General features: G+C 36.6%; 1 protein-coding gene across 1 annotated transcript in view; it reads right to left on the minus strand.

Annotated features, from left to right (window-relative positions):
* Positions 1 to 26673, minus strand: part of pde1cb (phosphodiesterase 1C, calmodulin-dependent b) — a 175854-nt gene that overhangs the window by 137566 nt on the left and 11615 nt on the right. Inside the window, exons 2-3 of the mRNA XM_049476575.1 lie at positions 7166 to 7216; positions 4276 to 4447 (exon numbers count right to left, since the gene is read on the minus strand). Coding sequence (XP_049332532.1) covers positions 4276 to 4447; positions 7166 to 7216 — 223 coding nt within the window. The remainder of the gene's footprint in view (positions 1 to 4275; positions 4448 to 7165; positions 7217 to 26673) is intronic.

A 26673-nucleotide genomic window follows, 5' to 3' on the forward strand; every position in this document is an offset into this window, starting at 1 on the left:
TGGCCCAATCAATCAGTGTGTTCTAAAGTGAGGGCGGTCGCATGCGGCTCGCCGGGGAGCGCTGTTCAATATGCAACAAATGACCTCATTGCTTACTTTCCGTAACCCGGCGGAATCAATTGTCCCTGTGCAAATTCCTTCATTCACTGCCTGTGTGTTTGTGTGTGTGTTTGTTTTTTTGTTTTAATATATATTTGAGGACCACCACAAGTTTTTACACCTACATAGTAAGGACAAACTATCATAATGCAGACAGGAAGGCTCTGCAGAGGGTGGTGAAAGCTACAATGAATATTGTTGATGGAAACCGGCACCATTCTGGTTTCTAAACATAATTTGGAACTGTTCGCCACGTTTCCACCAACAAACGTAGGTTCTGGAACCAGAAACATTTGCAGGAAACAAAGAAAACCAGGTGCTTCAGCGTGAACCATGTTCACCGCCACTGTGCTATGCCCTCTGTTGATGAACTGTGTTGATAGTTCCATTAAAACTGTTGGAAACACGGACTAGTTCCCTAAAAAAGCACCATGGTTTTTATAAGCCCAAACAGAACTGCTTCAAGAAGAGTTCTTTTTGTGGAATGCAGGAAAAGTGCAAAACAATCAGACTGAGAAACAGCTTCATTCCAGAAGCTGTAGGACTCCCAAACTCCACCTAGCCAACACACTGCACTGACACTTTATGAGGACAATTATATATTTACGACAAACCAGTCACTTTACCCGCATTAAGCCATTTGATCATAGAGCCATTGAGCATGGCATTGAGCCATTATTCATACTCATCCATGCTGCTATGGAAAAAAAATGCACTCTGGATTTCATGCTGCTGCTACTTCCCTCCTTTCCTATGTATACTACGTCTATTTATCCTTGTTCTCTATTCTATTCTTTATTTTATATTTTATATTTTATTCTTATTTTATTTTATTTCTCATAATAATTGCTCTTTGGGGGGAATTGTACAGGAAGATTGCAATTTCATTCCACCTCATGTACCACATGTGATGGGAATGACAATAAAGTCTCCTTGAATCCATGAATCCATTTTCAGAAAGTGAGGACAATTTGCAGGGCCTTATAAAGGGCCATATAAAAATCGTATTAATAACATACCTATGGAATGAACCTTATAATTTGAAATAGAACAAATTCAATTTTCTGACCAATTCTGATATTTACAATCTTTTAAATGTGACCCATATCTGACATCTGTCTGAATGTTTCACACATTCGCAACAGAGCAATGCTTCACAATAAGTTTCACTTTAAACACTTAAGCCAGAATCTTAAGAGCTATGAATGTGCTTATAACTGTAAAGGACACGTTATTAGGCAATGATCAGGACTGTATTATTTTACTTTCCTTTGACACTTTGGTGTAGCCACGTTTGGCAAATTCATTAGGAACACTGTGTGGCTGCGACAAGAGTCTTCTAATATAATTAAAGGAAACACAGCAGTCCAGTCTGAATATTAATGAGTTCTCTTATCTCGTTTTTCCACCACTGAATCCCTAATTCACTTCCATTGTCTACTCATGCTTACTTTCTGTTCTCCTCACCTTCTTGTTCTCTTCTGTTTGGCATAAAAGTCGCATAAATGTAGATATTTCAATTCAGACCAAGTCTCATTGCCTCAAATCATATACGTATATAATATAAGTAACTCAAATCAGAATTGATAATGTCAGATTTAATGATTTTTTTTTTGCTGTTCAATAAATGTAGCCTTAGTTGATTAGCAAGTTGATTCATTCTTATTCTTGGGATCAATTTAAATTAAATAGCATATTTTACACTTTCTGTAATGGAATGTATAGTTGAGTAAGCGTTCTTTAAGAACAGATGATATATTAAGTATTTGTGTCACATTGCCCAGCTTTATTGTGTTGTACATAAACATACACATGTATATTCACAAACAATACAATGTATATTCAATTGTATTGTTAAACTATTAAACATATGACTCCTGAAGTACCCCTTAACCCACAGAGAGGCAAAAACAAGAATATATGTGTGTGTGTGTGTGTGTGTGTGTGTGTTTGTGTGTGGATGGGTGTGTATTTAAATGGGGCCAAACCAACAGCACCAAATGACGCCAATGAAGTAAGTAGGTAACCATGCATCAGTGGAGAAGGACACAGCCTGTTAATTAGATCCATCACATGTAACAAGGTCATCCAGATAGAGTGTGTGTGTGTATGTATGTGTGTGTGTGTGTGTGTGTATACATGTTGGAGGGTGGGGGCTGTTTATACAATATGGAGAAAAGCAGCTGTGTTTCGGCCCATTGTGTGCAAATATGAAGCAATAGAGCGATTTGTGTACAAATACAAAACAACAGGCTGACTGCCAGTAGAGAGATGGGCGGAGAGGGGGCACACAGAGTCGCGCCAGTTGGACAAAGCCGCTTAAATCCGTACCTACTCGCCAAAATGAGACAAATAATAAATACATAAAATATAGAAATATAAATATCCTTCAGGTCAAAAAAATGTCAGAACACCCCTATTTTTTACAGCAGCCTTCTGCCAGTATTGCAAATTTTTCAAGGGCTTTCAAGGGTAGATGGTGTACAAAGACTAATTTTGTACTCATTGCTCTTTCTAAATGGAAGAACCCCACTTTTAAAGAGTATAAATTATGCAAAACACAATTTTAGCGTTCTTTTGTGTTTCCACTTGGGTCTCGACTGCCCATATAAACCCTAAAAACACTTCAAACCCCCAAAAAATCCATCCATCTATATGTTTACTGTGAATCAGATGAAAGAGTTTAGTATCAGGAACCCTATGCTACCATGATCCATTTGGATGCTCCCTTATTGTGACATCATAATAAAACAAGGAAACCACCCCTCACCCATCAACCCTCACTAGAGCCCAACCAACTGGATCAGTTGAAGAAGAAATTCCATTTCATTCACTTTGGTTGAGAACATCAGTACACAGTACACAGCAAGGATTCCCCAGCAGACTTCTTCTGAGGGAGGGATTTATACCTACTGTCCATACAAAGAGTCGCGCCTGCTGGTCAAAGCAGCCTTAATCTGTACCCACTTGCCAAAATGAGATAAATAATAAATAAATAAACATAAATATACTTCAGGTCAAAAATATTTAGAACACTCCTATTTTTACAACAGTCTTCTGGCAGTATTGCAAATTTTCCAAAGGTCCAATCTGTAGATGGTGTACAAAAACTTATTTTGTACTCATTGCTCTTTAAAGGGAAGAACCCCACTTTTAAAGAGTATAAATTATGCAAAACACAATTTTAGCGTGATTTTGTATTTCCACTCGGGTCTAGACTGTTCCTGTAAACCCTAAAAACACTCCAAACCCCAATAAAAATCCATCCATCCATACGTTTTCTGTTAATCAGATGAAAGAGTTTAGTATCAGGAATGCTATGCTACTATGTTCCATTTGGATGCTCCCTTATTGTGACACCTCACCCATCAACCCTCACCAGAACCCAACCCACTGGATCAGTAGAAGAAGAATCCCCATTTCAGTCATTTTGGTTGAGAACCTTAGTACTTAGTACATCGCAAGGATTAGCCAGCAGACTTCTTCTGAGGAAGGGATCTGTACCTACTCTCTGTGGCAAGTCAGCAGATGAGGGAGATGTTAAGTATGTAAAAATGTAGAAACGCCATTTCATTCATTTTGGTTGAGAACCTCAGTACACAGTACACAGCAAGGATTAGTCAGCACACTTCGTCTGAGGGAGGAATCTGTACCTATTCTCTCTGGTAAGTCAGCAGATGAGGGATATTTTTTTAGTGCAATATTTTAGTATCGTAGTTAGGCATGAACTAGCATGCTTTTACCATTCATGTTTTACCATTTAGCACAAGTTAACACTAATGTGTGGCCAGCAACAGCTTATTTGCATAAAAAGAGTGACAGAGCCCTTAAAAGGCTCATTTTAATCCAAGAGACTGAAACTGGTAAGTACAGAGCTGGTGAGATCTTTATCGTTATGTAAAAGTGATTTTTTTGTGTAAAGAACTTAATGAACATGTTTTGTATGAACCATAGACCTTTTCTAAATTGTGAAAATAAAAGGGAAAATTTGTTTTCTTTAAAAGCTATAATATGTATCTGTGTTTATTTGTTTAAAGTATTTCTTTTGGACATTCTCAACATGCAGTGATGTGTAAATTCTGATGTACAGAATGCAGTAAAACACTTTTAAACAGAGAGAAAGAGAGAGAGAGAGAGAGAGAGAGAGAGAGAGAGAGAAAGACGCTATGACTGAACCTTAAGGCGGTCTTCTCCATGGCGTCTGGTCCACATGTAACTGGGAAATCTTCTGCCAGTATTTCCTCAGGGCTGCGAGGGTCATCAGCAGTGACTCTCTGACCCTGGCTCTTGTCTGTAATCCCCATTTCAGCAGTGATGGTGTTCCACAGTGCATTCTGGGACTTGGATCCTGTGAATGAACACAAAACATGAGGAGAACTTTCTACAATCATCAGCCGAATAGTTTAAATTAAACTGAATCAAAGAATAAAGGTGTTTTTTTAAATGTAATATTTAGTGATGCAACAAATATTCAGCAATCAAAATTATTTGGCTGAAAAGGCAAAAACAGCAAGTAAAAAGACAAGAAAAATTGAAAAGTTTAGACACACCTTAAATACTGTGTTTTTTCGTTATTTGAAAAAAAATGCAGAATTGTAGATTAATATTAAAGTCATCCAAACTATAGAGAAAAACATATAAAATACTTTATCATACGAAAAAGTGTTAAACAAAACAGAATATGTGTTATATTTTAAAGCACATCTTTCATAGAAGACAGATGAGTTTCAGTTAACAGCTGTGCTGAACTTCTTCGTCTTGCTTTTAATATGTTTAAGAGCATCAGTTGTACAGTTGTGAAGAGGTAGAGTTACAGGTATACAGTGAATCTGAAACATTTCAAGAACTAATAATAATTTAATAATTGTATTAAATCCTGTATTATATGGACTATATTATATGTTATTTCATATTAATACAGGCTGTACAGACTGCGCCTGAGTACAGACATGAGTGAAAAAAACATTTGCATCAAAGACATTGAAAATGCTGCAATGCCTCTATCTAGTGGCCACAGTCTGTCATTACATAATTTTTATTTATTTATTTATTTATTTTATTTATTTTTTTTGTTACTCTTTCCAGCTCCCAGTCATACTTTGAAACATATCCATCACACACACACACACACACACACACACTTGTTTTTTGTGATTTTTCAGGACATGCGACATAGACCTACAAAATTAGGACATGCCTTTCTGAGAGGGCTAGAGACAAAGTAAAAACAGTTTTTTGTTGGATTAAAAATGCGGTTTAAATTTTGTCTAACTGCGTTCTTTAAAAGTAAAAAAAAAAGTCAGAACATTTTCCAGTTTAATTAAAAAAAAACAAGGGCACAAATATACAAACACACACATTTTTGTTCATACTACATTTTAAGGACATACAGCATACACATGAAGCTGATGAAAAAGAACTAGCACCAGTAAAAGCCCTTAAAAGGCCTTTGCTCGTATAGGGGCTACAGTCGTAGGTGATACAAAACCTCCTATCTACGGTAAGGTTAATTTCATACTTTGTATAGTTTTGTACTGTTTGTATTTGTATATTGTATAATATATGCTCTTTAACTACTGTAATAGGTGAGATACATATCTTAAAGTTACATAATTCTTTATTTTCATTCATATCTTTTAAGGCATAGTTAATTTTTCAAGCTTCAGTTAGCATCTTCTCTATAGTCTATATCTATATATATATATATATTCTCTATCTATCTATCTATCTATCTATCTATCTATCTATCTATCTATCTATCTGCAATAAAATAAGCTAAGTACATTTTAAAAACTTTGAGGGCTTTGGAGAAGATTCCTACAGGACACTCGGAGAAGCTGCCTGTCAACTGACCCAAATTCTGCATGTTTAAAAAGATTTTCAAATAGCAATGTTATACATTTCTATTAACATATACAAATATTTTTTGCACATATATTTTTTTCTGAAATAAGAACAAAATCTCAAACATCTACACGTGCATCTAATAGGGACAACTAAAATTAAACTTTTTGGCCAAAACCAAACAAATAAAAATGATTTATCAATATGTTTTATTTGATTATTTGGCCACTCTCGTCACCAATGCATAAATATAACTGACAAAAATAATTTTGTAATGTTTTGGGGCGGTGGTGCCTAGTGGTCCGGCAGTCTAAAATGCAGCCACTATGATCGGGAGATCGCTGGTTCGAACCCCTGTCATGCAGCTTGCTTTAGCTACATTATATACTTATTTCTTCACCTACTTTTTTGTGGACACTGTGTGTATGGAACACAGTTATTGGCCGGGTGCCAGATTTTTAAAAATTCTCAGCTGCAGGCTGTGTGTTTTTACTTTTAGTATATTTAAAATAAAAAAAACGGGTACATTTGCACACAGTTATTGAAGCACAACGGGCTAAAATTCACTGTTCACACGATAGAAGATATCACAAAAAGTAAAGCGATACAAATTTGGCTTCTTAAACCAGGTCTAAAACAACAGTCAAAGTGTTACGAGTTAGTAGTTATAAGTCTAATCTATCTATCTATGTATCTATGTATCTATATATCTATCTATATATCTATCTATCTATCTATCCACACAGTTATTGAAGCACGACTGGATAAAATTCACTGTTCACTGTATTATAAGTGAACAAACATACAAATAAACACAGTAGACGATATCGCGATTATCAAAAATGATTGAAGTCATGTTTATTTATTGTACGATAAATCGATATATCAATTATTGAGACATGCTGATTTTTGCCAATGATGATGGCAAAAAGTAAAGCGATACAGATTTGGCTCCTAAAATCAGGTCTGATACAACAGTCAAAGTGTTATGAGTTTCGAGTCTAACGCAGGTCAGCTAACAAATCTAAGCTACAGGTTGTTCTTTGTTCACATTACCAGGTCGTATCTGAATTTCTTAAATCTGTGTTTTTTTTTCTCAGTGTGAGAATTGATCTGGTTCGGCTGCTGCTGCTGTACTCGAGCTGTGCTGTTTGTTTTGTGTCGGTGATGTTGATGTTGATGCCGCTGCCTTTTTTCCATTTTCTCAAGGGAAAACACTTACGTGCAAACGGTGCCAGTGGCCTGGTGTTGCTTTCTCCGTCTTCATTAGCCACTGGAGAGAGAGAGCGAAAAAGAGAGAGAGAGAGAGAGAATGGCCATTAGAAGGATAGCATGAGGATGTAAGTGTGTGTTTGTGTGTATTTCCTATGATTATAAAAATAGACCTCACAGCATCAAAGGGGTGTGTTCATAAAGAGAAATCGACAAAATGATGTGCATGAAAGCGTCATGAGATCTCGCTTTGAAACATATCCATCACACACACACACACACACACACACACTTGTTTTTGTGATTTTTTCAGGACATGCAACACAAACCTACAAAATTGGGACATGCCTTTATGAGAGGGCTAGAGATAAAGTAAAAACATTTGTTTTATTAAAAATGCGGTGTAAATTGCATTCTTTAAAAGTAAGACAAGTCAGGTCATTTTCCAGTTAAAGTAAAAAAAACACACATTTCTAGTTCATACTACATTTTAAGGAAATAGGGGAAAATCGGGTACATAACCACACATTTTTTGAGGTTAAAATAAAAAAAAAAAACAGTGGGCCCAATATCTTTTTCATTGTTGCAAAACTATTAATAGAAATAGAAGAATAGGGACTTTGACGGGCATCCAAAGACCCCAGTGTTAAACTAGACCTCACAGCATCAAAGGGGTGTGTTCATAAAGAGAAATCGACAAAATGCTGTGCATGAAAGGGTCATGAGATTTCGCTTTAAAAACATTTCCACCAGACACACACACACACTCACACTTGTTTTTGTGATTTTTTTAAATATGCAAAATAAACCTACAAAATTAGGACATGCATTTCTGAGAGGGCTAGAGATAAAGTAAAAATGTGGTTTAAATTTTGTCCAACTGCGTTATTTAAAAGTAAAAAAAGTCAGGACATTTTCCAGTTTAATGAAAAAAAAACAAGGACACCAATACACACACACATTTCTAGTTTATACTACATTTTAAGGACATGGGGGAAAGTCACCATACATAACCTTTTTGAGGTTAAAAAAAACAGTGGGCCCAGTCTCTTTTTTATTGTTGGAAAACTATTAATAGAAACACAAGAGGGCCGAGTGTGACGTGCCAGTGTATCCAAAGACCCCAGTGTTAAACTAGACCTCACAGCATCAAAGGGGTGAGTTTATAAAGAGAAATCGACAAAATGCTCTGCATGAAAGGGTCACGAAATTTCGCTTTGAAACATATCCATCACACACGCACACACATTCACGCACGCACATATACTCAAACAGACCAGATAGTGTGGTGGGAGCCTCAGTGGTGTCTTTTAAACTTGCCAAATGCAAACAAAATTGTTTCACAGTTTTTTCTGAAAAAAGAACAAATATCCTAAACATCTACACATCCATCTACTAGGGACGAACTGAAATTAAATTTTTGTCAAAAACAAAAAAAAATATAGCCGCAAGCGGCAATCATCGGGTTCAAGCACCAACTTGCACAATGGTGCCTACTGGAGCATTGAATGGTGATGTGTAAGAAGGTCTAATATGATTGGAGATGCCCTGTCACATTTAGAAATTATCAAGTTTTTCACCTGTTATTAATGTTGAGCAGAGGCCTTTCAACCTGATCAGTGCTTAAATTCACATGTAAATCTAGTGAACTTTGTAGGATATTCATTAAGTGAGTTAGAACTAGTCAAAAGGTGTCTACATGTTATTGGTATTGATCAGGTGGCTTCAACCAGAATGTTCACAAAGTGGTATTCAGATTGACCTTTGAACCTTTGCAGAACAAGCTGAAATGTTTGACCAAACAAGTTTGAATTAACACAAAGGAGTGAATGTTCTGATATGACATGTCATTACGAAGTTATTATAAATCTAGTTCTGAATTAAATGGCGCTTCATCAAGCACCAACTAGCACAATGGTGCCTACTAGAGCATAGGATGGTGATGTGTAAGAAGGTCTAACACAATTGGAGACATTCTGTCACATTTAAAATGATCAAAAGTCTTTCACCTGTTATTAATGTTGAGAAGAGGCACAAAGGAGTGAATGTTCTGATATGACATGTAATGTCAAGTTATTCTTAATCTAGTTCTGTATTAAATGGCGCTTCATCAGAGTGATATTGTACAGAGGTCTTTAACATTGTGAGATTACAGCAAATACTGCAGAGTTACAGCAATTTAGGTTAGAAATTCCAAGGACGCACAGATTGCTTGATGCCTGGAGAGTATTGTATGTGAAATTTTCACAAATGTTTTTAATGAACATTTACCTAGAGACTCTACAGTGTGCAGCAAGACTGAAATGGAGGTGATAGGCCAAATATCCAGAGAGTAGTTTCAATATAGCTATTTTCAAACAATTAGCAATTATGAATGAACAAAGCACTTTTTAAACATAGTTGTATTGAGAAATTTGTCAGAGCCACTGTACTAAATATGGCAAAAACAATTAGATGTCAAAATAGTACAGCATGATTGACATATACTCGTTTTTGTGGAACAGCGCCCCCCAGTGGGCGGATTGTTTCAGCACTTTGCAGGTCACTACAGTGTCTCCACCTGAATATAACTGCCAAATATCATCCAGATTGGGCAACATTCAGCCTGCCAAAATGTCTGCTGAATGCTGATTGGCTGATGGTGTTCAGCCATGTTGATTGATTAAGTTGCCCTTTGAACATCCTTTAGAGGCTGTATGATAGATTCTGCATGCAAAGTTTCAACTTGCTAGGTTGCACGGTTGCTGAGAAACAGTGCTCCAAATTTACCTCTTGAAGTGAATGGGGCATATATCCGGAAGGACTAATTTGCATATGGCGGTCATATTGTTTACATATTTCAACTTTTTCTTAATGAATATTGAAGCGCATGCTCTCACGAGTGTTTTGATACCAAACATGCCAGGATTGGTCAAAATTCCTAGGACTAGTTTGCAAAAGTAGGTTTTGCATATTATGCAAATTAGCACAAAATCTATATAGACGGAAGTGCATGGTCCAAATTGGAAAGTTGTTGGTATTGACCCAAGGAATCCATCAAAAAAAAGAATTTTGAATGTAGGTCTTATGGTTTTTGAGTTATTGAGAAAATTGTGAAAAATGAATTTCCTTGTTTATAGCGCCACCACTTGACCAATCGGTGCCATTTTTGTTGTCCACCGAGATGCACTGATCCTACATCTACCTACCAAGTTTCATTTCTCTATGACTTACGGTTTAGGCTGCACAACTGTTTTTACAGGAGAAAAAGAATAATAATAATAATAATAATAATAATAATAATAAGAAGAAGAAGAAGAAGAAGAAGAAGAAGAAGAAGAAGAAAAATCTTAGCAAAAACAATAGGGTTCTACGCACCTTCGGTGCTTGAACCCTAACAAGATATTTTGACTGATTTTCAATAATTTGGCTACTTTTTTCACCATATTTGTAAAGAAAAATAAAATGAATACAGTCTATACAGTGTTTCAGCAACAAAGAAACAATGTATTTAAGTTTTGTTTGAAACTTATACACAATCAGATACATGTGGACAGAGCCTCAGCGGTGTGTAAACTTCCAGTAGGTCTTTTAAACATGGTGGTGGTAGCACTATAGGGCTGTGTTGCTGCCAGTGGAAGTGAATGGTTCAGTGCAAGTTCTTCCAGGAGACTCTAAAGCATTTCCCTTATTCTCCACTAATTGACCACTCATGAAGGACTAGAGCAGGGGTTTTTAATCTTTTTAACTGTGCGATCCAATTGCAGGCTCCAAAAAAAAAAAAACTTTCATTTTGGAACAGGCTCTATATTTGTTTTTTAGCCATCGAACTGAGTGCTGGGAACTCCATTACCAGTGAAATCCATAAATCAGGCAGAAAGCGTTCTGTGAATCTCTGTTTCAGGGTTGGAAAAATCCATATTCCAAGTACTTTTTATCTGGAAGCAGGTGTTTTGCATCTCCACTCATAATTCGACCTTTATAAAAACGCTCCATTTTAATCCAGCCTGGACTTGCAGAACCACAACACACGTGTGACCCTAAATCAAGATTAAGATCGAAGAGTCAAGTAGAGTGGCAATTGAGTAGGTTCGACTCAGTGAAAAAGAGACTTAATTAAAAAAGCGACATGTTTTAAACATGTAAAACAAGCCTGAATCAAGCCAGAGAATGAGTCAGTTCCAGTCAGTTAAGAAAAACAAAGTTTGGCACCCAAATCTGATTTATTGCAAATTTAGCTGAGAAAACGTGACCCCCAGGAAGTACGTCGCAAACCCATGAGGGTCCCTCAGGTTAAGAACCCCTGAACTAGAGGACAAAAAGTATAGCAACAAATTCAGAGCTTCTGTCTCGGATTGTACTGTGTCTACAAGGTGGAATATATACCTAATACTGTAGGCAGGGGTGTATAATAGTGGAGTGGAGGACAGTGAGAGATACAAAAGACAGTGTTTAAAAACTCCAGCAGCACTGCTGCAGTATCTGATCTACTCACTCACCAGCACAACACACTATACTACTAACACCTGATACACCACCACCATGCTAATCAATGCTAAGACCACCACCCAAATAATAATAATAATAATATCTGCTCTGTGGTGTTTTTCTCTCCTGTGGGGTTCAGAGTATTAAAGTACAGGGGAAAAAGATAATAATAATAATAATAAAGTATACAGAGAAACAGATACAGAACTACATTCTGTAATTACAGAACAGTGGAAGTGGTCATAATTCTCTGCTGTGATCTGTGTAGAGTTCAACAGTATATACAGTAGAATATCCCCTTACTGTGAAAATTATATTTCATGTATTATTAAACTGTCCATCTCTGTCTATCCCCCCACTAAAGCCCACACAATCCCCCGGCTCCAGCTGTGCTCAGCACCAGCCTCCATATAATTAGAGAGAAAGCCTCGGGGGGGTTACTGTCGGTCACATGAATTAGGTGAGTGGTCCGGGTCTGCCCACCCCCCCCGCAGCAGGTGGTCCCGGTGGCACCAGAATCAGGCGAACACTGTGTGAGACATGCTCCACTAAAACCAGCAGAAAACACAGCGCCCACCGCGGACCCCCATCTTAATAATTTTTAGTTCTAAATATTTGGGTGTTTGCAACAGCCATTTCAGTTTGATATATCTAATAACTGATGGACACAGTAATATTTCAGGATTGAAATGAGGTTTATTGTACTAACAGAAAATGTGCAATATGCATTAAACCAAAATTTGACCGGTGCAAAAGTATGGGCACCCTAATCATTTTATTGATTTGAATACTCCTAACTACTTTTTACTGACTTACTGAAGCACAACATTGGTTTGGTAACCTCATTGAGCTTTGAACTTCATAGCCAGGTGTATCCAATCATGAGAAAAGGTATTTAAGGTGGCCAATTGCAAGTTGTTCTCCTATTTTGAATCTCCTCTGAAGAGTGGCATCATGGGCTCATCAAAACAACTCTCAAATGACCTAAAAACAAAGATTGTTCAACATAGTTGTTCAGGGGAAGGATACAAAAAGTTGTCTCAGAGATTTAACCTTTCAGTTTCCACTGTGAGGAACATAGTGAGGAAATGGAAGACCACAGGGACAGTTCTTGTTAAGTCCAGAAGTGACAGGCCAAGAAAAATATCAGAAAGGCAGAGAAGAAGAATGGTGAGAACAGTCACGGACAATCCACAGACCACCTCCAAAGAGCTGCAGCATCTCTTTTGCTGCAGATGGTGTCACTGTGCATCGGTCAACAATACAGCGCACTTTGCACAAGGAGAAGCTGTATGGGAGAGTGATGCCAAAGAAGCCATTTCTGCAAGCACGCCACAAACAGAGTGTGCTTTTTATGATGTGCTTTTTTGATGCCACTCTTGGCCGGCCACTTCTGGGCTTAACAAGAACTGTCCCTGTGGTCTTCCATTTCCTTACTATGTTCCTCACACTGGAAACTGACAGGTTAAATCCCTGAGACTTTTTTTGTATCCTTCCCCTCAGTGATGGTATAGTTACTTTGAAAAAGTAATCCGATTACTGATTACTGATTACTCCTTTAAAAAGTAACTTAGTTACTTTATGGATTACTTGATTTTAAAAGTAACTAAGTTACTTTACAAGTTACTTTATTAGTTAATTTAAGCAGCTGCAAACACCACCTCCCGCCGCCTTAACATAAACATTATAACCAGTTTTGCCAATATTCCCTTTATTGGAAAATGCATTTTTAACAGCAACAATGTATCTCTATTAAGTTGAACTATTTCCTAAAAAAATATATTTTTTTAATAAAAATAAAAAAATTAACTTAACATATTTAAAAATAATCAAATAAAATATGATTGAATATGAATAAAATATTCTTGATTTTACTAAACATAAATACTTGTTTTTATAAAAAATATATAAAATAAAGAAAGTCTTTCTTGACCTGATATATTTAACACTGTAAAACTGAACATTGAACCTGTTGTTCTCAGCAGGGCAGCAAGGAGTGGTTTTATAAAACAGAACCGTGTATATGGTCTAGACCAGGGATCACATATTTGCAGACTGCGGTCCGGGTCCGGACCCAGACGTTGTCCAATATGGACCCATACCGGACCCAACTACTGAGAAGGATTTAATTCTGACAGTGTTCATTTAAAGCACCGGAACTTTTCTTGTCTTTACGGTATGTGCGCTCTGCGCCACAGTGAACTTCCAATCACGTGTGGTGTAAAATCTTCAAACGCTCTCCTCTGCCAATCAGATCTGTGCAGACCGCTGCCCTGGCTAGTGAATTGGGACGCGGCCACAAAAAAAACGCCTTTATAAAGAGATAACGGCGAAACCCGAGAACTGGCGAAAAACGAAAACGGGCGGAAACTAAAGACACGCCGAGCGCGAGAGAGAGAGACAGGGGAGAAAGCGAGACGCGTGTGATTGGGGAAGAGCGGAGGGGGAATGGGTAAGGGAGCGGTGTGTGTGTGTGTGTGTGTGTGTGGAGGAGATGAGGTGGAGAGAGAGAGAGAGAGAGAGAGAGAGAGAGAGAGAGAGAGAGAGAGAGAGAGAGTAACGCACAGTGACTTAAATAAGTAACTTTAATCTGATTACTGGATTGGAAATAGTAACGGCCACCTTAAATACCTTTTCTCATGATTGGATACACCTGGCTATCAACAAACCAGTTTTGTGCTTCAGTAAGTCATTAAAAAGTAGTTAGGAGTATTCAAATCAATAAAATGATAAGGGTGTCCATACTTTTGCACCGGTCAAATTGCACATTTTCTGTTAGTACAATAAACCTCATTTCAATCCTGAAATATTACTGTGTCCATCAGTTATTAGATATATCAAACTGAAATGGCTGTTGTAAACACCCAAATATTCAGAACTAAAAATGATTGAGATTAATAGGGGTGCCCAAACTTTTTCATATGACTGTAAATTTGACGACTACAAATTTCATAATCGACTAATCGTTAATTTGTAACAGTACCGCATTACACAAAATGCTGGAGACATATTTATTCACTAAATATCAGTACTCTTCCCATTTAAAGAACATGTGGACATTTAAATGCCTTTTAAATCTCATGTTTAGCTGTTTTTCTGTTGTTTTCAGAGATGGAGGACATATCAGAAATAATCGCTGATTAATCGACTAATCGAATAAATGATCATTAGATTAGTTGACTACCAAAATAATCAATTATTAGTTGCAGCCCTACCCTGGACACTTTTACATTCTACTAAAAACAATACTAGAACAGTTTTTTATCTTCTTTTTTTTTCAGTATAGTTGTATATGCCGATACCTGCTTTTCCCTTTGATCCTAATAATATTTGTCTTATTGCACTACCTTCTATTTACAGTCATGTTACCTTCATACTTTGCATAGTTTTTGTACTGTATGTATTTATATATCCTTGTATATATTGTATACTAGTTTTAATGTTCTTACTGCACCTATCTATCTATCTATCTATCTATCTATCTATCTATCTATCTATCTATCTATCTATCTATCTATCTATCTATCTATCTATGTAACTGCAATAAAATAAGCTAAGTACATTTTGGAAACTTTGAGGGCTTTGGAGAAGATTCCTAGAGGACACTCGGAGAAGCTGCCTGTCAATCAACCCAAATTCTGCATGTTTGAATAGATAGATAGATAGATAGATAGATAGATAGATAGATAGATAGATAGATAGATAGATAGATAGATAGATAGATAGATAGATAGATAGATAGATAGATAGATAGATAGATAGATAGGATGTATAATAAGCGGTCGGAAGGTAGCACAGACATGACTGTACTATATATGCAATATTATATATTTTTCTTAATATAAAAAAAAAAATTGGTGGACAGTATTTTTTTCTTAAATAAGTAAAAATATACACAGATTTAGGGATTAGGGAATTATTAGCAGAAGAAATAAAATATTTTTTTGTGGCCAAAACCCACTAGTTTCACTAGTTTTTTTTTATAATTTGGCTACTGTTTCTCCACCATTACATAATCTTGCCTGACAAAAAAGATATATTTTTAGTCCTGCTTTTCAAAGAAAAATGAAGTACAAAACTACAATCTAAAATAATTATTGAACTGATCGTACAGCAGACAAGCCAACAAAAGCACTAATCTGTGTGTTATAAATTATTCCGTCTTATTATCACATTAACTTCTTAAGAAGCTCATTTGTGGGTGATTGCAGACGGATGCAGAGCAGAAGTAAATTTGAGAAATCAAATTTGCACAATTTCCTCCTTTACACCGCGGGCGCCGGATTTTAAATAAGGGTGAGTGAACAGTTTATTGTGGTGGGGAAGGGTGTGGGTTCAAATCATATTGCCAAAAATATCATTACACAAAAATACCCTGAAACATTGTAATATTATTTTAGGATCATATCGCATATATAAAAAGAAAAAGCCAAACTTTTGGCCAAATTTTTGCCTTTTTTGTGTGTATCGACATTTTTTGTCCATCTGCTTGTTTCGTTTGTGAGTTGGACCCAGATTTGCCTTCACATTTACCAATTATCTCAAATCAAGATTGTCTCAGACCACTTATAATGCGGAGGCAAAGTTGATTCTTCCACTGCATACCCAGATGCTGACTGTTTTTCAGAGCTGGATTACTCGCTAATAGTTGATGACAGACTCTGTGGTTATAAAGAGTCCACCTGTCTGTTTTTAGCTTTAGCTAAATCTGGCATCTTTTTTTTTCTTTGCTTCATTTTGTGAAAACTGTTTTTTTCCCAGTAAGTATAATGTTTCACCAGTAAAGGTGTAGTTGATATAAGTTCCACTATAACTCAGATACAGTATTTTATTAATATTTACGTAATAAGCTAAAAGGAGTAAAAAAAATAATAAATAATAATAAAAAATAAGAGACCACTTAAAAATGATGAGTTTCTTTGATGTTACCATTTTTTTTACCATCTGGAATATAATCAAGAGGAAGATGGATGATCACAAGCCATCAAACTGAACTGAACTGCTTGAATTTTTGCACCAGGAGTAAAGCAGCATAAAGTTAACCAAAAGCAGTGTGTAAGACTGGTGGAGGAGAACATGATGCCAAGATGCATGAAAACTGTGATTAAAAACCAGGGTTATTCCACCAAATATTGATTTCTGAACTCTTAAAACTTTATGAATATGAACTTGTTTTCTTTGCATTATTTGAGGTCTGAAAGCTCTGCATCTTTTTTGTTATTTCAGCCATTTCTCATTTTCTGCAAATAAATGCTCTAAATGACAATATTTTTATTTGGAATTTGGGAGAAATGTTGTCTGTAGTTTATAGAATAAAACAACAATGTTCATTTTACTCAAATATAAACCTATAAATAGCAAAATCAGAGAAACTGATTCAGAAACTTACAGAGCTATATATAGGATCTGTATATAAAGCCCTCCTGTCTGGTTTTAGATTTTTGAGCCAAGTAGTAAAGTGCTGCTGCTAGTGCTAAAAACAATGCTAACATCAGAGGAAACACTGCAATATAACCTAAAATACCTAAAATAAAGCACTCATTTTTAATATAAATGATTCAGTATTTTCCCTTTTTCAGTGTTTTTACAGTTTTGTCTTTTTGACCAAATATTTTCAATTGCTAAATTTTCTGTAAAAACTGTCAGTTTTCAATTCCTTTCTTAAAAATAAGCTTTTAAATCCAGATCCATCCTAAGAGAGAGACGAGGTCGTAACAGGAGAGATGCCAGAAAACTAAAAGGTCTGACAGCTTTTACACAGTGTGTGTGTGTGTGTGTGTGGGCGTGCGGCCATGTGCGCGACTGGTGTGTGAAAGAGCGAGACATCACCCTATAACCCCATCTCTGGTTGCCATGGTGCTTCTCTGGTGTTGTAGCCTCAAATGGACCCCTCCGCAGAGCCGGTCCTGCTGGTGCCGTTCCAGTTCTCAGATATTTATAAGCTTCTAATGGGCAGCGGAGAGCTGAGGAACCAGACAGAAATTAATCAAAGCCCTGATGTTGCCAGACTACTGTTCAGATTATTCCCCCTCCAATATCGGGGAGCGCCTGGAGCATTTCTGCTAAAGACTCTTTCACATAAATAGTTAAAGTTCAACTTAGTTTACTTGTTTTTTTCAGGCAAATAATCCAGTTTACAGTGTAGTCCCAAAGCAACTTTACAGAAATCATCAGGAACAATCTCTGAGATGCTCCAAGACTCAAAAGGAAGAATTACTTAAGTATATAAAGAAGAACCTATAAGATGATTCAAGATAAAAAAAAAAGAATTCCCAAAACTTTCCAGAAATCAGCATCAAGAACTTCCTAAAACCATGAGGAATCACTCAATAGAACCAAGACTCAAAAGAAAGAGTTTTCTAAAAGCATAAGGGACCACCAATAGTACTAAAACTAAATGGAAAGTTAAACTCCAGAAAGGAAAGATTCCAAAGGTGTTTTTAGGCAAATAATCCTGTGTACAGTGTCGTCCCAAAGAAACTTTACAGAAATCACAAGGAACAACCTCTGAGATGAGGTTTAAAAGGAAGAATTCCCAAAGCACATAAGGAAGAACTATTGAGATCATTCAAGACTCAAAAGAAAGAATTCCCAAAGAGCATGAGGAAGATCCAATGAGAGGCCAAGGCTCAAAATTAAGAACTTCCGAAGAGCATGAGGAAGATCCAATGAGAGGCCAAGGCTCAAAATTAAGAACTTCCGAAGAGCATTGAAGAACAAAGAAGAAAAGGAAGAACAACTGAGATGATTCAAGAACCAAAAGGAAGAATTTCAAAAGCACAAAAGGAAGAACCACTGTGATGATCCAAGATTCAAAATGAAAAATTCCTAAAGCGCACGGGGAAGAACCACTAAAATTATCCAAGCTCGAAAATCAAGAATTCCCAAGGAGCATGAGGAAGAACCACTGAGATGATCCAAGATTTAAAAATAAGAAATCTGACATAATTTAAAGAACCACTGAGATAGTCCAAGACTCAAAAAAAAGAAATTCTCAAAGATCACGAGGACAAACCCCTAAGATGACCCAAGACTCAAAAGGAAGAATTCACAAAGAGCACAAAGAAAAAACTCTCAGATGATCCAAGACTCAAAAGGAAAAATTCCCAAATAACCACTGAGGTGCTCCATGGTTCAAAAGGAAGAATTTAAGAAATTAAGAAACAATTTAAGGAAGAACCACTGAAATCATTCAAGACTCAAAAGGAAAATTTCCAAAAGAGCATAAGGAAGAACCTCTGAGATGATCCAAGACTCGAAATGAAGAATTCCCAAAGCACATGAGGAAGAACTACTGAGATGATCCAAAACTCAAAAGGAAGAATTCCTAAAGCGTATGAGGAAGAACCACTGAGATCACAGAAGACTCAAAAACAAGAATTTCCAAAGCACATGAGGAAGAACCTATGAGATGGGAAGGATGACTCAATCCAACTTCGAGAAATCAAGAGAAACTAAAAATAAAAATGAAGAACTTTCTAAAGCCATAAGCAACCCCTAAATAGAACCAAGAGTCAAAGCAAAAGCATGAGGAACCACTCAATAGAACTAAAACTAAATCCACAAAAAGGTCCAAGATCCAAGACTAAAAAGGAAAGGTTCCAAATGTGCATGAAGAAAAAACACTGAGAAGATCCAAAACGAGGCATGAAGACTCCCAAATAACTTAAGGAAGAACCACTGAGATGCTCCAAGACTCAAAAGAAAGAATTCCCAAATAATTTAAGAAAGAACCACTGAGATGCTCCAAGACTCAAAAGAAAGAATTCCCAAATAATTTAAGAAGGAACCAATAAGATGCTCCAAGACTCAAAAGAAAAAATTCCCAAATAATTTAAGAAAGAACCAATGAGATGCTCCAAGACTCAAAAGAAAGAATTCCCAAATAATTTAAGAAAGAACCACTGAGATGATCCAAGACTCAAAAGAACGAATTCCCAAATAACTGAAGAAAGAACCACTGAGATGCTCCAAGACTCAAAAGAAAGAATTCCCAAATAATTTAAGAAAGAACCACTGAGATGCTCCAAGACTCAAAAGAAAGAATTCCCAAATAATTTAAGAAAGAACCAATGGGATGATCCAAGACTCAAAAGAAAGAATTCCCAAATAATTTAAGAAAGAACCAATGGGATGATCCAAGACTCAAAAGAAAGAATTCCCAAATAATTTAAGAAAGAACCACTGAGATGATCCAAGCTCGAAAATCAAGAATTCCCAAAGAGCATGAGGAAGAACCTCAGAGTTGATCCAAGACTCAAAAGGAAGAATTCCCAAAGAGCACGAGAAAGAACCACTCAGAAAAACTGTAGAACGCTACATCCAGGTCAGGCATCATTCAGGAACCACCCAACCAGGTACATACAGTATTTTACTCCTTTAGATCTATCAGATTGCCGTGAACTTCAACTTCGGAGACCCATTTTCAAAAGGTTCTTTCAAAAGATCTTGCAAGATCTCACTTTCATTTTGCTCTTTCTTTTTGTCTCGCTCTTTCTCTCTTTCTCCCTCTCTATCTTCTCGTAGGTCTTACCTATGGTGAAGCTGAACCCATCGATACTGAAAGTGGCACTCCTCCCTTTCTTGTAGCTCTTCTTCCTGGCACTCGCCTCTGTCATCCCTTGTTCTTTGCTCTCTCTCTCTCTCTCTCTGGTCCTTGTGAAGCAGCTCGGCTCCGATACTCTGGATTCACTTCAGTTTAAAGCTCTTACAGTTCCGTCAATCAGAAGAGCGAGAGAGTGAGAAGCTTCGGGAGAGCGCGAGAGCCTCCGGAGTGAAGCTGCGATGGGAGGAAGCAATCACTCTCTCTCTTTTTTTTCTCTCTCTCTCTCATTCTCTCTCTCTCTCTCTCTCTCTCTCACTCTCTTCTTCCTCCTCCTCCTCCTCCTCCTCCTCTTTCTGCTCAGCCCTGACCTTCCCTCACAATCCCCCCAAGAAAAGAACAGTATATACTGTATGTCTCTCGCTCTCTCTCTCTCACTCTCTCTTTCTCTCTTTCTTTGTGTGTCACATCTTTTGTGTATTAGTTTCTCGTGTCATTCTCACTGTTACATTGTCTGTGACACTGTCTCAGCACACACACACACACATTTATATACACACACAAAACTATACACACACATAATAAGCATTGTGCTGAATTATGACTATTTCCCCAGATGCTGATTATTACAGAGCATGTCATTTTCCTTTCACTTCGCTGCATTTCACACAAAGGCTGCCTTCAAAGACAGACAGACGGATAGACAGATAGACAAATAGACAAATAGATAGACAGACAAATAGACAGATAGATAGACAGATAGATAGAAAAAAACAGGCTGTTCAATTTGGCTCTGACACACCGTCTAAAAGAGGATGTGAGAAAAGGTAATCATTCATTGTGTACATGTGTGAGAAAGAGTGTGAGAGAGATAGAGAGAGAGAGAGAGAGAGAGAGAGAAAGAGAGAGAGAGAGATAGAGAGAGGAGAGCCCTCACACACTCAGCTCGCCCATCAGTAGCTTCTGTAGAGGAAGAAACCCATTAATGCTACAGCTGTGTTTTCCCCTCACACTGATTCAAAGTGATTCAAAGTGATTCACATGGATTCAAAATGATTCAGATTGATTCACAGTGAATCAATGGCACTGATGGAGCTGTGATTCATTTACCGAAGGCTGGATTACTGTATTTCAGTAAAGTGTGATGTATTGAGAGAGAGAGAGAGAGAGAGAGAGAGAGAGAGAGAGAGATTGAACATTGAAAATAAGATATTGAGATAAAGACAGATTGAAAGTGAGAGATCAAAAGAGAGAGAGAGATAAAGTGAGATAGAGAGAAAGTGTAAGATCAAAAGAGACAGAGAAATCAATACATTCAGAGAGTAAGAAAGATTAAATGTGATAGTAAGAGATTGAGAGAGAGAAAGCAAGAGACTGAGGGAAAGCTAAAGTTTGAGAGAGAGAGAGTTATTAAGAGGAGATAAAGGAAAGTAGAGAGAAAGCAAGAGATTGAGAAACAGAGTAAGAGGGAGATTAAGAAAGAGATAAAGAGACAGAGAGAAAGCAAAGAGATTGAGAGAAAATTGGAGGTCAAAAGAGAGATAGAGAGAAAGCAATAAATTCAGAGAGTGAGAAAGATTAAGAGTTATAGTGAGAGATTGAGAGATAGAAAGCAAGAGACAGAGTGAGACAAAAAGAGAGAAAATGAAAGATTGAGACAGAGAAAAATTAAAAGAGATAGAGAGGTGTAAGAGATTGGGAGAGAGAGAAAAAGAGACAGAGGGAAAGCTAAAGATTGAGAGAGAGAGAGTTATTGAGAGGAGATAAAGGAAGATAGAGAGAAAGAGAGAGATTGAGAAACAGAGTAAGAGGGAGATTAAGAAAGAGATAAAGGGACAGAGAGAAAGCAAGAGATTGGATTGGGAGACAGAGAAAGAGAGAGATTAGGAGAGATAAAGGGAGAGACAGAAAGCAAGAGATTGGGAGAGGGATAAACAGACAAAAATGGGAAAGCTAGAGATTGAGAGAGAGAATAAGAGAGACACTAAGACAGAGATAAATGAATACGGAGTGATAATGAGAGATTGAGAAAGAAAAAAGGGAGATAGAGAGAAAGTAAGAGATTGAGAGAGAAAGAGAGATCGAGAGAAAGTAAGAGATTAAGAGAAAATGAGAGATAGAGAGAAAATGAAAGATTTAAAGAGAGAGAAAGCAAGAGATTGAAATAGATAGAGAGGTAGAGAGAAGGTGAGAGAGTGAGAGATAAAGGGAGATACTGCGATAGTGAGAAAGTGAGAGATTCAGACAGATAAAGAGAGATTCAGAGAAAGCAAGGGAGAGCTATATAGGCAACACTTCAGCTGCATTCACATTATCAGGTTTAAGTGACTTAAACCCGATGTTTTTTTTTTTCTTAATGTGTCTTAGATCTGATTTCAGGACTTTGTCAAATTTTATCTTTTCAAATCAGATCAGATGAGTCACTTTCACTATGACATATGGCATATTTCACTAATGTTTCAATGTGTTCATAAGTGCCATTTCAGGTATAGATTTGCTCAGAATGCCAGAAACTGCACAATGTTACCACTTTTTTTGTTTCCACTGACCAAAAACTGTAGTTTTGTTGTGTACAGGAGGCCGAAATGTAGACAAAAACCTTGTTATAGCATAGATAAATGAAAGCGCCTAGCAAAAGTTTTACCAGGAGACTCTAATGCTACATTACCTTTTTACATTTCCCAACCAATCACCAGCTTCCACCTGCCTTTTTAATAACATTACTAAAACATTAACTTTGCTCCCTGCAGGTGCTGAAGTTTCTCCGCCAAAGACTTAAAGGAGAACTCTGGTGTAAAATGGACTTTTGTTGTAGTAAAACATGATAAAAGTTCTTACCTTTGATGAATAGCTCACCTCCGTTCTCCCACAGCGTTCTGAGATCCAGAAATTTTAACAGTTTCTACAAAAACCCTTCAGACTGGGTGATATGGGGCATAATTTGTCCCGATAAAGATCGTTTTTTTTCCACCGTTATCCAGCTCAAAGTACATTGGTACACAATGTGGCACCAATAACTTAAAAAGTGAAGCTTATTAAAAACCTCTGTTTACATCCTATAACACTAATAGCTTCAGCTCCGAGCGCCGCCATCACTGTACTGATAATGACATAGACATATATATACATAGACTCCACATAGCCTGCTTCTTCTGCACTTTTTAAGTTATTAATGCCTCGTTTTAAATGTCAGGGCTCTACAGATTCTAGCAAGGAGGTGTGGAGCTACTTTGAGTTGGATTACGGTGGAAAAAGTGATTTATCGGAGCAAATTATAATTTGCCCCATATCACCCAGTCTGAAGGGTGTTTGGACAAATTGTTACATTTCTGGATCTCTGAACGCTGTGGGAGAATGGAGGTGTGCTATTCATCAAGGGTAAGAACTTTTTATCATATTTTACTTCAATAAAAGTCCATTTTACACCAGAGTTTTCCTTTAACTTACAGTTGTGTTTTGTATCAAATTGGTAACTTATCAAGATTTTTTTTTTTTTTTATTAGAGAGTCATGCTGGTAGAAGTAGAAATACAGTATGTGGATGGGGTTTATGTTTTAATTTAATTCTCAATTTTTTCTATTTAGTTTAAACTTTCCTGTAAAATGAGCAATACATCCTGATCCAATCTTTCACTAGACATATGTAGCATCCTCTGTTGTCATGCCAATAAAGATGAAACAGTATCTCTCTCTCTGGTTGGCTCTGGTTGGCTCTGTAATGGCAGATCTGGTCATGCGGGCGCTGTTTTCGTGTTAATTGCAGCCGGTGATGAGTTGAGTTGTGTTGGATTACAGACAGACTGACCGTTTTCCCTTCATCACCGCCGAGCTCAAAGTGGGTTACTGCCGTTTTCTCATAGGAAGGAACAGTTTTTTTGAGGCTTCCTTTCATGTGCATGTGGAACACAGCACTTTCACAAGGTCGCGTTATTTGTACCGCATCTCTGCAGCGAGCGTCGGTCACTAGGCAACCGCGGCGGCTGTGTGAGGCTGATGGAGAGTCGCTTTAATGGGAGAAAACTCGGAGGCTTGCTTAACAAAGCCAAGTTCTGTAATTGGATTCTGCAGCTATTTATTCCTGCCTCGCGTTGGCACCCGGGGCAGCCTGCCTAAACTGCTGCTTGATCTAAAATTGAACCGCAGCTTTGATTAGATGGAGAAGCTGTAATAGTTATAGAGTTTCTATCATTTTATTTAGTATTATTAGGTGTACACGCATATTAATGATTCAGAATATACTCAACAACTGCTTTAAAAGTTACTTTTGGACTATGAACCACAGTCCAGATCAAAGAACACAAATGTTCACATGTTTAAAAACTCCAAAAAATTAATTTTTCAATGGTTCTGAACCAATTACCAGATGTTGAGAAAGGCTTTCATCAACCATTAAACAATAGAAGAAGAAAAAGAACAGGTGCTGAAATCATGCCAGAAACTAAAGTATGTTACTTTGATAAAGTGAACAGGACAAAAGCCTTGTTAAATCAATCAATCGATCAATCAACCTTTGTTTAAACTCGGAGTACACTGAAGGTGGTTCTAATTTACAATGTAGCCGAGCCAATACACAGGTAAGGAATTGTCAAAGAAAAAGAATAATAAATAAAAAAGATCCAACATTTTAATAAGATATATAAGATACTTAAAAATAAGATATAAATCAAATAAGATAAAAAGTATAATTAAGTAAGAATCATCAAGGGTAATAAATATTATAAGAATGCCACTACAGATGACAAAATAAATAAAACTTCTAAAATTGAACCGCAGCTTTGATTTGATGGTGAAGCTGTAAAAAAAAAAAAAAAAAAAAAAAAAAAGTTACAGCCTGGAGATTATAGAGTTTCTATCATTTTATTTAGTATTATTAGGTGTACACACATATTAATGATTCAGAATATACTCAACAAGCTTTAAAAGCTACAGTAGTTTTGGACCATGAACCACAGTCCAGATCAAAAACACAAATTTGTATGCAGCATGAAAAATACATTTTTTAAAGTATTACTAGTTAATAAGACAGGCTTTCGTCAGCCATTAAACAATAGAAGAAGAAAAAGAACAGGTGTTGTACTGAAATCATGCCAGAAACTAAAGTTGGTAAAGTGAACAGGACAAAAAAAGCCTTGTTAAAGCAATCAATTAGTTAACTTTTAATTAAACTCGGAGTACATTGAGGGTGGTCCTCATTTACAATACACGGGGATGGGTTTGTCGAAGAAAAAAGAAAAAAAATAAATAAATAAATAAACAACATCCAAGAAAAAGATATATAAGATATTATATAAAAACATTTTTTTGGTAAGAATCATAAAATTATAGGTAAGAAATAAAAAGTAATAAAAAAGGTTAATATATAATAAGCAATAACTAAAAACGATAAAAGAAAAAAAATGAACTAGAAAAGAAGGGTAAAAAAAAGACAGCTAAAGGAAAACAAAATGTAAAAAGTTAACTTAAAAATTAATTATGACTAATGTCTGAATAACCTTAATAACGATGACAATAATGATTAGTGCTCAATACGTTATCATTATGCATTATTATGCTATTAAATTATCATTATATCAGTGGAATAAAATGGTTTAAAAAACACTATAATAAGATTTATCAGTGTTATCTGTTGTTTCTGTACAAAAAAAATCAGTTCAGTTATTGTGACAGGCTTACTAAATGTGGGCGTGTCCTAGGTGTGGGCGTTCCCAAGCCGTCTCTTGAGCTAACACCTCGTGATCAATTTACATACTGCTGACCCATGACTTTTTGGCACAGCAGGTACAGACATTGTTTTGATGCTGGTTTGTGTTGATTTTAGGTACCATATTTTTTGCACTATAAGGACTTAAAATTCTTTCATTTAAGTTTTAATTTTAATTTAATTTAACAGTGCACCTTGTAATCTGGTGTATCCTATGTATGAATTCTACCAGTCAGGTATTAAGGAGCAGTAAAGCCACTCAGCTAAAGTACAGAGTTATACAGGAGTTTCAGTTTAGTTCTCCAGCACTGAGGCTCGAGGCTGAAGCAGTATTAGCATTAGCCGCTAACCGCAGCACTAGCTCTTTCACTGTTCAGAGGCAAGTATATTAGGCTTAAGCCTGCATGTTTATTGTGTTAAAACAAGCTACGTTGGACGCACTGCTAGATAATAGTGGCCTGGCTTAATGGAAAACTCAGGGTTTTTCAGTATAGCGCTGTCGGGTGGCTTTAACTAGCGCTAGGTGCTGCTAACCGAGCTAAAATTCTGGAAATTGAAGCTTACTATAAATAAATAGAAGTGCTTTACTCACCCAAATAAACAGTTTTCAGGCATCAACCATGTTGCTTAAGACTGTTGCTTAAAATTTGCCTTATCTGGTGCACCTTATGTGTGAAAATAGACCAGAAAATAGACCAGGAAATAGACGTTTATTGATAGTGTGCCTTATAAAATGGTTCACCTTATAGTGCAAAAAATACAGTTAATTTTAAAACAAATCCAAGCCTGCAATAACTTTTTTTCTTGAT

This window comes from Astyanax mexicanus, chromosome 4, assembly GCF_023375975.1.
Source record: "Astyanax mexicanus isolate ESR-SI-001 chromosome 4, AstMex3_surface, whole genome shotgun sequence".
Classification (NCBI taxonomy): Eukaryota; Metazoa; Chordata; class Actinopteri; order Characiformes; family Acestrorhamphidae; genus Astyanax; species Astyanax mexicanus.